The 15,687-nt window shown below is 40.3% G+C and overlaps 2 protein-coding genes across 2 annotated transcripts in view; one reads left to right on the top strand and one right to left on the bottom strand.

Annotated features, from left to right (window-relative positions):
• mthfd1l (methylenetetrahydrofolate dehydrogenase (NADP+ dependent) 1 like) overlaps positions 1 to 802 on the bottom strand; it is a 44,255-nt gene extending 43,453 nt beyond the window's left edge. The window contains exon 1 of the mRNA XM_080047683.1: positions 401 to 802. Within this exon, the coding sequence (XP_079903809.1) occupies positions 401 to 636 (236 nt within the window). The 5' untranslated portion in view covers positions 637 to 802. The remainder of the gene's footprint in view (positions 1 to 400) is intronic.
• A 3,264-nt stretch (positions 803 to 4,066) lies between these two features.
• Positions 4,067 to 9,836, top strand: stx11b.1 (syntaxin 11b, tandem duplicate 1). The gene is made up of 3 exons (XM_080048226.1): positions 4,067 to 4,577; positions 5,449 to 6,449; positions 8,703 to 9,836. Exons 2-3 carry the CDS (start codon positions 5,564 to 5,566, stop codon positions 9,617 to 9,619), a joined length of 1,803 nt encoding a protein of 600 aa, XP_079904352.1. The 5' UTR covers positions 4,067 to 4,577; positions 5,449 to 5,563; the 3' UTR covers positions 9,620 to 9,836.
• The last annotated feature ends 5,851 nt before the right edge of the window (positions 9,837 to 15,687 follow it).

Here is a 15,687-nt window from a genome sequence, read left to right as displayed (position 1 = left end):
TTAAGAAGTAAACGATGCATTGTGTAGTCTAGTAGTATTTAAACTATTAAAAATTACCTACACTATAAAACGCATAAAAAACGAATCTAGGCTAATGGGGGAAAAAAGTCGTCTTTTAGGGTCTCAGCTCCATATCATATCAATTCAGTTAGGTCTACAATAAAACATCGTGTTGGTAACAATGGGGAAACGTTGCATCAGCTGGCTGGAGTCCCTCTAACGATGTTGATGACACGGAAGAAAAAAAAAAGGTTGATGACACGTGCAGATCAGAGCTCGCCAAAGTTTACCAAAAACTCACCTCTTCCTTGTGTTATTTTCGGTCGGAAAGCATATAAAAATAGGGTTATTCAGTAACATGTGGCCACATTTTCCTGTAGCGTACCAACATATTTCTCACCTCAAAGAACTATCGCATTCAAACCCATCGTTCTTCCTGGACACTTTCCCAAAGTTGACGGCTAGTTTCTGGTTGGTACCACCGCTGGTAGTAGCGCTGGCTGCTCTTAAAATTAGCCGGCTGTTGGTAGGACCAACCGGTAGGCATCTCCGCGACAAGCCGCCGACCCTTCTTCCCGAACAAGATGGATGTATCCGAAGGTTGCTGCACGCACTACGAACAATAGACAACTTCATGGCCGTTTCCTTTTGTTTTTGTTACCCGAGTGTTATAGGTGTTTCTTTGATCGCTTCGTGTGGCTGTTAGCGAGGGATACAACCTCCGGATGGAACAAAAAAAGAAGTTGAGGTGGCGACGGGGTCCTGATGGAGCTTCAGTGTCTTCAGGGGTAGTCGGAAATGTGTAGACTTCATCTGTGTCCTACTCCTAAAGATATTCAGCCCTACTCGTAAAATTCAGCAACTTATCTTGGCAAAGGTCCACAACAAAATATATGCAAATAATGGCACGGTTTCTATTTGGTTATCAACCAAAGACTGTTGAATAGGCTAATAACTTCGAATTTGTGACTTTTCTTTAAAATCCGAGGTATACTTGAAAGCACCACCTTCAGAAGACTGAACATGCTCGCTTTTTCGAGCACGCGCCTTTACGTGCTGTATTGAATCAGGAAGAGTGGAGGGGTTAAGTTGAGGACATGGTTTCACTCATTATCATCAAAATAGAAATAGCGTGGCTATAGGCCTGGCTGCATATCAAAGAGAGGCCAACTCTCATATGCATGTTTCCTCATGATGTGATGTGGATGAGAAATAAAACTAAAATCAATTGTTTCAGCACTGGGACCAGTGGAACTCTCTCACATATCAGAACCATATAGGCCTACTCCAACAATATTATAAAGAAGGTGAGGAATTCTTGTTAATGATAATCTTTAACCTGCAATAAAGCTATTGTGCGTAACTTCTGTTGCCCCCATGAGGAATTCTTAGTAGCCTAATTACAACAACACTGTCAGCGCATCTACATGAGGTAAGCCAGGTTTTTCATGGCAGTAGAATCAACAGAAACAATTCTTGGGCCCTATAGTGTATGGAATGTAAAGACCACTGAGGCAAATGTCAATTTGTGATATTGGGCTTTTGGGATTTTTCTGAGCTGCTGCACCAGTGTCACAGGGTGACACCAGTTTGCTGCCATACTGAGAAATACAGAGATAGTTTTGTTGAGCGACTTTCTGTCAAATAATTTTGCAATTGCTCAAAGGTAACCGTAACCGACATTAATTTCTGCACTAGCTTGAAGTGACTGCCAGTGCTGCCACTGGAATAAATGGCACGTGATGGACCAGGTAGGCCCCCAAAGATCAAATGGTATTGAGATGTCTGCTCGATTGGTCTGATAAAGACTTTGACCAACTTGAGAAATGTATGCAACATTTAATTATCAAAGTTAAAAAAACATTTAAGTGAATAATAATAAAATAAACCAAAGTGTTTGTACATTTTAACTAATGAAGTTTTTTCTTCTTCTTTTAAACATGGCTTTATGCTACTGCCAGTGCCTTGGCTTTGACACTGGGTTAACACAAAGGTTTGTTAAAGTTTTGTGAGAAAAAAAATCATTCATATAATTTTGTACATTAATTAGGAAAGAGAACAAAATGTATTCGAAATAATAATATATTCGATTTATATAGCGCTTTTCTCGCACTCAAAGCGCTGTACTGTATCTCTGTGGTATGTCAGCTGCTCAGAATTAGACAGGAGAGCCCTTCAGAGGGTCAGAAGATCAGAGGCTGCTGCTCATTGCCCTCTTTGAAAGACTTATTCAGGTCTTGCTGTCTCAGCAGAGCAGAGAGACCCATTATCCCACCCTGGACATCTTCTGTTTGACCTTCTGCCCTCTGTCAGACACTTCTGGTCCATCACAAACAGACGAAATGTTGCTACCTCACAGCCATACGAGAACCAAACACTGACTCAGTCTGTTTGGAACCGGTTTAGTATCACAATACTGGCGATCACAGTCATAAAACACAGCATGGATGTTTATATTCCAAACTGCATTGCTTGTACGTATAGGGCCACTGCATGTGGAATATCTAAGCTTCTAAGGTTGTTGTATTGTTTTCATATCCTATTGTTCTATACCGCCAACACTCATTTTCTACTTAACTTTCTTTATTTATATATTGAAATGTTTTATCTTTATATCTGTATAAAGACAGAGTGAAATAACATACTTATTATTGCAAATGACCTGTCTGATGACAAGGATTGGCAGCGTCAGAAGCTGTATGCACAAGCGAACATGCTGTGTCGTAAGTTCAGTATGTTCTCTGTACCTGTCAAAATCTCACTCATTGGAGCGTACTGTACACACTGCTGTATTACTGCCCACCTGTGGTGTCATATAAACAAGGTAGAATTAGAAAACTTACAGTGGCTTATAATGACAGCATGAGGCTGCTGCTGAGCTCCAAGAAGTTCCAGTGCAAGCCATATAGGGGAACCTATACCTTCTCTGCTGTGTATCGTAACCTGATGTTTTATCAGGGAACTAAACACATACCAATCGTTTACTAAGCAGTTAAGACAATGGTAGATCAATACATATACATGTCAGCACTAAGATCGTTTGTTGTGAATGTGGTCAACACACTATGTATTTATTTTAATACATTTTTTTCACTGGTGCTTTGTGTTTTGGGTTCTGTTGTTTTACCTTAGTTAGTCAGTTGTGTTTGTTCTGTGATGCCCTGTTTTGTCTGTAGGGTTCCGTCATGTTTATGTCGTTGTTGTTTTTTTCTTGTTTAATTGTATTTTCTTTTAACATCGATGTCAGGGGACTACAGATGAAAAATTAGCCATTTGGCTAATTCTGTCATTTTTAACGCATGTATGATCATGTGTTTTATTAATTTGCACTGTCCCCTTCTTAAATAAACTGAATTAACTTGAATTGAATGTATATATTTATGTTTAGGGCATCTAAGTCAGAAAACTACTTAATTGCAGTCTTGGCTAACCCTGTATGCAGTTCGGTCAGATTTTCTTCCAGACTGTGGAACCATTGGCAAACATGTCTGTATGACATTGAATATTGTGGAAGGCTTTGTATTTTTTACTCTGTTTGTCTGTTTGTTTTTGTTGTTTGTAGTGATATGGATCCCCCTGGGTCTGAAATAAAGAATTATTATATATTATATAATTGCTGTTTATGTGAATGCACCATCAAGCTTGGTATGTGTTTGTTATATCGTATTCTGTGCCATGACAATAAAGGAATCTTTCTTCATTCTATACACAAACGCTGTGATCAATGTTGCTCAATGTTTTTGGAAATACTAATTGATGATATCTAAGCAAAGGTCAGTTTTCTTTAATGGGACAATATTAAAGAAAGCGTGTCAACAATGGAATGTGGGCCAATGAATGTGATTGTGTGGTATAATTAAGCACATAGCCTACTGTATGTAGCAATGCAGTGATCATGAAGTCTCTCTCTCTCTCTCTCTCTCTCTCTCTCACACACACACACACACACACGTGACTACAAAGTTATTTGGGCGAGGCAAGGTTAGGAAAAATCTATAAATATCAATTCACTTCAGCACGGGCTTGGCTCCAGGACCGTCAGGTATCACTGCCACCAGATCACATCTAAACGCTTCCACTGCTATTTCGCAGCTTTAAGACAAAGGCGCATCGTTATTGACAAGTGTCGGTATGTGATACATCCTCTGTCAAAAAACAGCTGTCTAGGGCCTCGATTGAAATTTTTTAACAATTCGGCTTTTATCTACCGTGGAAAATAATAGTTCCTAATGGCCAAAATGGCTCTCACTTGACTTATAGGCCTGTACACTGGCTTCCCACACCCTCCGAGTCCTAACCAATTGACGCTGCTGAGAGAGAAGACAAACCGACCGGGCGTCATTCCATAAAGTCACATCATTACAGTTTCATGGCGTGGCGCAACCCATCGCTCTTAACAAAACAGATGAATACCAGTTTTGGTTCCCTAAAGATAGCTGCAGTGCGCAAGTGGGGCCCTTTGTTTCTGCTCGCAGCCCATCGAGAGTCGACTTCATAACCATAGGATGCTGCTGGAGCACCTCGGCCACTTTAGGATAAGGGAGACAGTTTGATGTCCCTAGCTGAGAGAGCAACAGGTAAGGAGTTTTCATTTAAATCCTGTAATCCTCCATGAAATTGAAATACTTTATTCCAACAAGCGGCAGATCCGAGCCTGTAGGACATGCTTTATTTATCTATATCCATTGGTTGGGTTGTATCATAAAATATGCTTGAGATTGTATGTGGTAACTGCGAGCCATACTGTATACAAAAAATTATTTGCGATATTTAAAAAAAAACAGATTACGGATTTCTAGGAAAATATATATTTGAAAGGAATGATCATAGACACTATATTGTTTACCTTCTGTACACTAATAAAGCTTTAGTTGTAGGTAATAATCACAACATGCCTGTAGGCCTATACCTTTGAACATAATTGTTCCTATCGAATCCTATATAATGTTTTCTGTATTAAATTGAGAAAATAATCTGCCTGGAATAATGGTTTAGAACCTGATGTAAACAACAACAGTCAGGTTCCTGAAGTTGTGGGCCCTTACATAGCCTCTAGTATATTCTCATATCTGATGTACAGTAACTGCTAACTCTGATGCTCCAAATAGATGAACAGTCAGAATATTTGTCTGGAGAAAGACGTCAACAGATCACAAGTTAAATAACTAGTTTGGTGAGGAGCAACACCTTTCAACCATCCTTCGGAGAACCTGTTAAGCAAGTGCTGGGTGGGTAAAGAACTCAAGGAAGGAGAAAAAGGCATTATATAAAAACAGCAACTGGGTGTGTTCAAACTTGCTAATTAGAGGGTTTCTGTTTGGATCTTGAATGTCCTTTATTTTTTTTCTTATTTTTCTTACATCAAGCCATCTATATGATAAAAGAAAGTATCAAAATCCATGTGCTGCTAATTCAATTTGTTGATGTTGTTGTTGTTTGCCCTTTCAGGTCAGTCCTCTTTACTGAAAGATCCTGACCGATGTGTAAGCCTACACAAAGAGGGAAGATAACCGGACAGAGAAAATCCCTCTTGACTTCTGCAACCTTCACCTGATCTCCAACCATGAGGGACAGACTGGACCACCTGCAGGAACTGTCCAACGGTCATGTGGAGCCCATGGAGTATGCCGATTCCACTGGCTCAGAGAGCCTCAGCAACGTGGACATGGAGGACGAGTTGACCCATGAAGCGGTGGTGTTCGACAACAGCCCCGCTCTGGAGGACGTGTTTGCCAAGTCCCAAGATGTTCACAGAGAGGTCCAGCTCATCCGCCTGGATACTAAAAGGCTTCGTGAGCAGAACTCTCGTGTGGGAAAGGGCGTCACAACCATGAGCGTGATCAAAAGGGACTCCAATGCCATCGGTGCTGATATAAAGTCCCGAGCCGAGGGGGTGCTGACGAGCCTGCAGGAAATGGACGGGGCGGCCCGCAAGCTCGAGGGAGAGCACGGCTCAAATTCCGCCGTTGCGCGCATTGCCAGAACTCAGTACGCTTGCCTCAGCAATGGCTTCCGCGACACCATGTTTGAATATAACGAGGTGGAGATGGGCCACAGGGAGAACATTAAAACCCAGATCCAGAGGCAGATGGAGATAGTGGGACGTGAGGTGACGGGAGATGAGGTGGAGGAGATGATCGAGGCTGGACAGTGGAACATCTTTAACGACAACGTTATGAGTGAGGGCAAAACGGCTCGCTCAGCTCTCTGCCAGATCGAGAAGCGCCACAAAGAGTTGCTGGACCTGGAGAGCCGCATCAATGGCATCCATGAGATATTCCTGGACATTGCCCTGCTGGTGGAGGAGCAGGGCCCCATGGTGACCACCATCCAAACCAACGTTCAGAAAACAGACGAAAATATACAGGAGGCCCTGGTCAAACTCGCCAGAGCCAAACGCCTTGACAAGAGCAACCCCTGTAAAAAGATGTTTTGCGGCTGTTTCCCGTGCTACAACTAATGACAGGACAATACAGAGACACTAATATATGCAATGTGCTGTCCAGACAAAGAGAAGTAGGAAATCTTTAGGACATTTAAACATTTCCTGGATAATTCTTTAGGATACTGTTCATATTGTTGCAAAGAATCGATTAAAATGGCCTGTGGGATTATTGCATAAAAACATAGTAATATAAGGGTTTGATTGAAAGTTTGAAACTATTGTGTCTAGATCAGACAAAAAGTCCCAGGTTAACTATTTTAGATTTGTATTCAAGCATTTAATTGAAGTTTTAATGCTGGTATGAATAGTTTGAGACAGAATCTCAATTGAGATTTAATTTCCCCATGACTGAGGTGTGGTGCAGGCCTGAAACAAATAGTTTTTGAAATCATTTTTCATGTTTTTATAGTTTCCACATGGGAGGGATTTCCCAAATAACACAATGCTGTGACTATCAGAGGCATTTTTGTAAAATGGCTGTATAGTAATATTTTTAAGATTTTATACATGTTGCATTTTGCCCAACACAATTGTTTCTGATGCTGTAAACTGCAATAAGCCTTAAGAGATATTATTATATGAATGTTCAATCAAACATATTTCTGACATTTGGCTCAAATCAAATGTTTTAGAAATTGTATAGTCCTTGTTACTTAAGATTGCAAATATTTTCTGCATTTCTAAATATATAAATTAGTGGGTTGACCGTGATCAGCTAATCTGTGGGAAAAATTTATATAATATAATATTTTCATAATTTTTCTCATGTCACCAGTTTGACCGCAGATTCATTAAGATTTATAATCATTGTTATGCATCACACAATTAATTTATTGTGATAATCTGTTACTTTGCATTGCTATTTATGACTACATGTATCGTAATACCTTTATGTTGTCTGCCTTTCTTCCGCTGTGTCATGAATATTATATAAAGAGTTACATTAACATCCAACTGAGTCTGGGTTTATTCTTGTTTTGAACATTAACTCTACATCAACATATGACAATGAAGAATCGTTAATGTAGTAAGAGCTATTATTTACTATCTATGAGTAAGAGGTACACATCAACACATTTTCTTAATTCAAGTTATTGATCACTGACAGAACAAGGGCTCTTCATTAGTCCAGTGTTCAGATTTCCTCAGTACATTTCTAACCAACACTTGGGTGCATTATTTTACAGGAACTTTTATTTATCGACCCAGTCTCTTTATTCCTAACTAGAAATCAACATTTAAAAAAAATAATAATAATAATCATCTCCCTTCAAGGAAGTATTGGGTGTTGCAGTGGGAAGTCCTATGTCTGTCACCTGAGAAGGGGCGGAAGCATTCACACTCACAAAATTAAGACAGAGCAGACTGAAAACGTTCACCAAAAAGATGTTTAACCCAAGCGCATTGGACCAAGTAAATCAGAGTGAGACACATTGAAGAAACTTGCTTTCTGTCGTGGGAGCCACTTTCAACAGGTAAGACACTTTTTTTATATAGTTTAATATGATTTTAATAATTTTAAATGTGTATTGTGTAACAGATGCACCTGGAGACAAGTGGATAATTGATTGGACTTAATTAGTGATACTGACCAGGTAGCCAATGGTCATCAAGCAGAAGATATTTAATGGTTTTAATCATGTTTTACATATTGACCAAAAATGTTTAATCAATTTTGACTAATGTACGGTATGAGGAAATGGATAATCTGTACAGACTGAGAATGTATGAAAGAGTCAGTAGCAGAGATCTGGGCAAGAACCCCAATTTCAAAGGTTTTGTGCAACATGAGGTTGACAATATAAACTGCTCTATTTAAAAAAAACGTATATACCCTTCTGCTCTACCTTCGGCCATATCCCTGTTCTGAAAGCACATTTTTTTCTAAAGATAATGTCTTCCTTGTTCCTGGTTTAAATGAAGACATTCCAACTAGCCTTTGAGCTGTGACTGCTGTCATTGTTGATTCCCCACAGACAAAAAATACTACTGCAGATCAACTGATCAGTCATTGTGTGCACATATAGTTACCTTTGCTGTTATTTAGGCTATTGTCACCAAGGTTCTATTTCTTTAAGGGAGCGGGGGGGTTCCATCACAATACCACAATATGGGTGTTCACAACACAACGCATAACTTTGAATGATAGATTTCATGTAGGCTATTTGTTGGTTGTGCTACCATATCTGAAACTGTATGTTCACATGATTACATCAAAGCACAATAACCAACATATTGTTTTACCCTGGTCCCTCAGGTAGAATGCGGGACATGCTGGAGAGGCTGCAGACCATTAGTGAGGAGGAGCAGGAGGACTATGAGCCAGAGTTGTGTGGGCCTGAGTATGATGTAGACAAGGTGACTCTGTCCCAACAGGCTGTGGTGTTTGAGAACACCTCAACTGCTGACATCATCCTAAAGGAGGCCCACTCCATTCGCAAGGAGATTTCCTTGTTCCACTTAGGGGTGGAGCGCCTGAGTGCCCATAATGAACGCTTTGGCACGTCAATGCGCCGCCTCACCCTACTCAAAAAGGACTCTGACTCCATCGCCAGGGCCATCCAACAACGTGGGGAGTCTCTGTACGGCCGCCTTCAGGCCCTGGGTAAGCAGAGCGCCGAGCTGGAGGAGAAGGAAGGACCCAGTGCTGCTGTGAGTCGCATTGCCCGGGTCCAGTACAACACCCTGACCCGTGCCTTCCATGCTGCCATGAGTGACTACAACGATGCAGAGGAGATGCAGAGGAGCAAATGTCGAGGGAGGATCAAGAGGCAGGCCTCAATAATTGGGACAGAAATCAATGATAAGCAGCTGGATGGGATGGTGGACAAGGGCGGTGAGGGATGGTCCGAGCTGTCCCAGAGCTTGCAGACCCAAGGCGCATGCACGTACGGCCGGGCCATGTGTGACATAAAGGGCAGACACAAGGAGCTGGTGGAGCTGGAGGCCAGGATGAAGGAGGTCCACGAACTCTTCCTACAAATGGCCATGCTGGTGGAGGAGCAGGGATCCATGATCAATAACATTGAGGCCAATGTGTGCACCACAGAGTATTGTGTTGAAAAAATCAATGTGCACATCAAGAGGGCCCTATATTACAAGAGGAAAAATCCTTTTCTGCAGTGTTGCCCCTGTCTACCCTGTTGGAGACACAACCAACAGGGCTCACTTTGACTTAATGGATGATTTTAAAATTGAATAAACATTTACCCATGTAAGAGGTTATGGACAGCTGAAAAGAAATGTGCTTTATTTATGAAAATTCAGTCTTTACATACTTGCTTGTATGAGCAAAACTTTTAACAGAAACAGATCTGTGGCACACTGTTTTTCCCTAATTAATGCTGCCTAAAATTAGCTTTACATTAAAATGATTGTTCCTGTTATTTGGATCAGAGAGTTAACATGTTTATGTGTGTGTGTAATAGAAAGGTACATTTTAATTTTGGATAAAAAAGAGAATTGTGCAAAATAAATGTTGTATTAAATCAAAATCAGTTTGTTGTTCTTGGCAGAACTTTAACATAGGCTATGTTGGGACACGGGATAATAAGTACACATGATCTTTTTAAATGTGGAGGAATTGGAGTCATGAGACGGTGGACAAGTAGTAGTAAGGATGCGAAGGAGAGTTGATTAGTTAAATTGTAGTTAGCGGTGACAGATTAGATCCATTTAAAAGAGTTCAAACTATTCGAAAGTTGTATGGAATTCATTGAGTCATGATGAGGTAGAACTTCACGAGAAAACAAAACTTGTAGCCTATTGTTTTAGTGGGAGGAGATTCAGCCAGATAAGCCTTGAATAAAATGTGATGTGAGAAAGATGACATTTCCAAAGATGATAAGGGGTGTTTCATGTTGGGGACAATACGACTTTTGCTTAATAAAGCTAAATTGTTGTCTTGTGTGGAAGAAGGCAATTGGATGTACAAGGTAGCCTACATTGATAGCCTACAGGTGCTGAAAGTAGGCTAATAGAAATAACGATACAAAGAAATGACGCTACAAAGCCAACCAAAAAATGCGGAAGAGAAAATAATCAGCTGGCACATTCCAGATTATTCTAGAGAATAATCAGATGGCTCTTTCTAGATTCTTCTTCGAGTCGGGTAAACTGCATTTGGTCTGGCTTTGCGAGACTACATGTAGCCAAACTTTAATTAAGCATATTATCGAGATTTATCAACTATTATTTTGAAGAGTGGAGTTTCAGTATTGTTGAAATATTTGTTATTCAAGCATATATAAAAAGAAATGTGTGTAAACGACGCGTGTCCAGTTTCAGTGCCCCATGTGGCAGGACCAGAAATAACCAGGAGCAGCCGTCACTTTCGATTCAATCTCCCAGACATACAGATTTCGGAAACTTCTTCTCCTGCCTGCATTCTTTAATTACTACATTTCCTGTTTTTTTATTTTATTTTTTACTGTGTTTTGCTCGCTTTCGTGTGTCTCGTTTGGCTGCAGTATGTGTGATAATAATAGCTGCTCCCCGCGCAGTCTAGCACGGCTGAAATTACAGGGAACGCGTCGTGCCGAGCTGAAAGCCTGCTCTAAACTTGTGCTATCTATTAGCATATTATGCTAATTTGATTAGCAGCTGGTTTCTAGTTAGGTCGCTAACTTCTTTTGTGCATTGCAAGAGTTGTCGACAGTTGACATGTTTCTGTCCGATATTACTTTATATCGTCTACACAGCCTTAGTTACAGTTATATTGTGTATCCTACATCTGTGTTGTCTTGAGCTTCCGTTTGTCAATCTACAAGTTAGCTGTTAGCACCATGCTAGGTACATCGTTTAACTCGAGCGTTCTTGATTTGAGGCACGTATAATAAAATAGGTTACTGAACAATGCTAGCTCCGTCCAATATGAAATATTTGGACTGAAATCATGTGATTAAGGTCCGTTTTTGTAGGTGCGATGTGGCGGAGTGCGGTGTATACCAGGATGGCCGAGTGGTTAAGGCGTTGGACTTAAGATCCAATGGACATATGTCCGCGTGGGTTCGAACCCCACTCCTGGTAGATCGTTTTGTTGGTGTCTCCGTCTTCAGCCTCAAATAGGTGTATGTAATTCATTTAATCAGAGTCGCTGCAAATGTGTTTGTTGCAGACTCAGATAAAGATTAGTAGGTTTCGTTTTTATGCAAGTCAGCTGCAGCCAAAGAGTCAGTCGTTAGCTTTAGCTGAGACGTCACGTGACATGACCCCATTCCCGAAGAAGAAAAACTGAAAAAAAAAAAAAAATAGGGAAAGTGGAAAATTGAGGGGGAGGGAAGACATGTAGGCCTATTATTAATTATTCTACCTCAGAACGTATCCTACAAAACTGTTTTCATATGAATTAATAATTCATACAAATAAGACATTGACTCATTGTGATTACAATTGAAAATGTATTTATTCTGATTTCTGAACCATAAATCAAGCAATCACCAAAAAGTGGCTAAACAAGGATCCACCAACCAAAAGAGAGTGGTCAGCAATTGTAAAATAAATATATGAGATGGAAAAACTTACATTCACCCTTAGACTTTGTATTAATTCATTTCAGAAGTAGCCTACTGGTTAAAATGGTTATCACATGAGTGAGACAAGTATGGAGAAAGAAAAGGAAAACTTGTGTTCTCTGTAGTCCTTCCTACTCGTAGTTATTTTTTATTTATTTATTATATACACTTTATTTAAATTATTATTTAGATTTGATCTTCTTAGTTATTCATTAATTTAATTTATATTGGTTCCTATGTGTCTATATGATTTTTTTGTATTATCACTATAACATGGAATGTGATGACATGCTGGGGATACTTTGATTTTGTGTCCATCCCCTCTCAGGAATATAGCAAAGTAACCCGTAACATGTGTCTTGACTGTAGATGTTAAGCTTTATTATGCCCTGCCTTCAGTGACCTAACTGTTTTTTTTTCAAATGTATGTTTACTTCATCCAAAAATTAAAAAAATAAGGTATAAAAATAAATAAGAAAAACCAATGAAGACAAGTGGACAGATATGGCTATAAAAAAGTTATATTTACAATAAAAATCAAATCAAAGGATAGAAGTAAAACGATATACCATGAATACAAGGAGATCAAGAGACTTAGGTAGGCTATATGAAAAATAAAATTAAAAACAAACAATGAAAAGCTTGCCTCTTCATATTTTAATGAATGAACACACCTTACACTCAAAGGGAGATGCGGGCACTCGCTCTTAATTTTCGAAAATGGATAATCTGTCACACACGTCAGTAAAGCATCTAGACCTATGAGGCCCGCATTTATTGCCCGTTGTGTAGTAATTTGAAGGTCAGTTTTCGGGCGGTAGCGGGAGCAAAAGGGGAAGAGAAGAGGGTGGCAGCCAGGACCTGCAGGGCAGCAACCAGCATGGGCAGAGAGGCAGCTGGAGCCAGCAGCAACAGCTGAGGGCCAGAGGGTGGAGCAGGGAACCGTTTCTGCTTCTTAACCAACGGTGGTGAGACTGCTGGAAAAACTTTTCTTCTCCACCAGATACTCTGCCATGTTGTCAACTCTGTCCATGCCTGGCACACCAAAGTAAGAAAGTAAGCTTTATTTATAGAGTGCCCTTCACAGACCAGGGTCACAAGGCACTTCACAAATCTTAGCACATTTTATACACACACTCATCTACAGCCTGAAAAAAACAAACAGATAATAACCATGCAGTTACAGCATAGATAGTAGGCTATTTATTACAACTATTAACAGCTGACATCTTACCTAGGCTTCAGGTGGGCTAATACATTTCATTATTCCCTTGTAGAACTTACAATCCATGTCATTTGATAACTAAGTCAGACACAGATAATGAGCTAATGTTGACATTATTTGCTTGAAGGGAACCCACATTTAATTGTCAACAAGTAGCCTAAACACTGGATGTAAACATGCTATGAACTACTACACTGAGGTTATATCACTTAGCACTTTACTGTTATCGATAACCATAATAGCCTATGTGAAATGTTAACCCTAACAGTGAATGCTTCGAACTAGGCTATATGCTGAATGCCCGCGGAACTGCGGGTGAGTTTGGGGCGGGACCTAGCCGAGGTGTCAGCTGAGGTTACAGGATGCCCCCAGTACCAGCGGGTCCCTTTTGAGATTTTAACGGGCCAACGGACAAGTGCAGCAAGAAACCCGGGGAGAGCGGGTGCTGGATGAATAAATGAAGCCCTTAGAAACCCATACACAACTTAAGCTTAAGCACATAAATAAACGAGAACTAAAGCCTTGTGAAATAGATTAGTTAACATTGTACATTTCAATGCTGACCGACGTTAATGTAGTCAGCAATGGCGATAGCTAACTAGGCTAGGCTACTGACTGACTGAATGTGAAGCATATAGGCCTAGCTAATACGGATGTAAAAACATTAAGTGGTTACTTACTTTGATTAGAATGAAGGAATATCAGACAGGTTATTATCCAGCAGCGTAGTTCGCAAGACATAAACAACATAGACATCTCATGGGCTGAGCTTAAATGGAAGCGGTGCTGCATTTGATCCAACCCACTTCTTAATGGACATGCCGTTAACTGATTGGCCGAAATCCAGTTCCCTTATTGGACAGGCGTTCACTGATTTGCCGAAATCCAATAACATATTGGAGAGCTTGTACACTGATTGGACGAAATTGTCTTCTTCTCTAAATTAGCCGGTGTTCTGCCAATTTCTGCTCCCTTGTCAGATTTTGCTATACCATAGTGTTAGCCTACTTGATTTCAGGGTCTATCAAATCATGCTACCCTATCAGAAAATGCTACCTTATGTCTTTGGTAGCGTATTTGATCTGTAGACCAATTACCTCACTACAGAATCACATTATTTTACACCACTACTCACCTAGTGTACTATGTAAGAATATGGGGAGCATATTTTGATGCTGCTTTTTAACGTGTTTATTGAAGATTTCAGGGGTACATACTAGGCAATGTGAGACCAATTGTCTCCACTAGCCTACTCACCCCATTTACACCCCCCAAACTTTCTCCGCTCCGAGTCCCTTAACGATAACACATAGCCTATAATTTTATTTCTACATTCAGCAGCAAAGCCAGTGTCTACATGCACATTTGTACATGCTCATAAGTCAAACGCCGCAATGTGAAACATATTTGTAACATAATTGCACAGTTTAAAACATGTTTTAAAGAAAATACTCGCCATCAGCCAAAAAGGTAGGTCAATTTGATGGATGCTCATGCAGGATTATTATTTGCCACTATAGGAAGCAAAATTTGATGGGTAGCAGAAATTGGCAAGACACTGGCCTAGATTGGCAACAACCTATCCCAGTAGGCTATTAATGGTATAATTAGGCTGCTTACTCTAGGTGCTCAAACATTAAAAGGATGTCATCCAGAGCGGCTGATATTATAAATATTATAACCTAGGCCTATAGTTAGTGTAATATGAAAGTGTAGGCCTATATGCTATGTAACTGCTTAGCCTATGTGATGACAGCAATCACTGATTTCAGTCATGCTAATTATGGGAAACATATCCATAAATGTATATCTGTCTTTTTACGCTGTATTTTATTGTAAAGTCCTCCAGTTAATTGTGGTCTATGTGTTAAGGCATAGTTCCATCGGCGTGACACAAGAGGGCACTCTAAGCCATTCCTTGTAGTCTCTGGGCTGGAGTCCAACACAGTCCCACTGACGGCCTTTACATTCTCAACCCCTATAATTTCACTCCCAGGGTGATGCCTTGGACTCATGAATACCCCGTCATCTGCATCTGCCACAGGAAAACGCTTAACAGAAAATATATGTACTCTTCAACAGTAGTTTCAAAAAGATTGTTCCATAAAAGGGTGTAGATGGAAAATAAGCCTTTTGAAACTTTCTCCACCTGTCGAAATCCCATACAGGCCTTACTTTAACTGTGTGTTAAAGAAAAAGTTCACTAATGGCAGTGAACTATCGGCAAGCATTCACGCCTGTCCCCTTGCTCCCTCACCACCCAAAATGAATATGCTGTAACTTGATAAGTGTTTGAGGCCTAAGAGAGCACCAATTTGTGAAATTGAGCTTCTTCCTCTGAGCTGTGTGAGGGTGCATCCACAAAAGAGCCCTGACAACCTATAAGAGGGAGGGAGAAGGATGAGGGCTCACAATGGAGGATCCACGTCTCTGGATCCACAAAGCCTCAGATACTCTTCCAATTGGCCCTAATCCATTATTCAGTCCCCTCAGGTATAGGCTAC

Source organism: Ammodytes marinus (assembly GCF_949987685.1).
Source record: "Ammodytes marinus genome assembly, chromosome: 19".
NCBI classification, from domain to species: Eukaryota; Metazoa; Chordata; class Actinopteri; order Uranoscopiformes; family Ammodytidae; genus Ammodytes; species Ammodytes marinus.
This window is presented reverse-complemented; position numbering and strand designations above follow the sequence as displayed.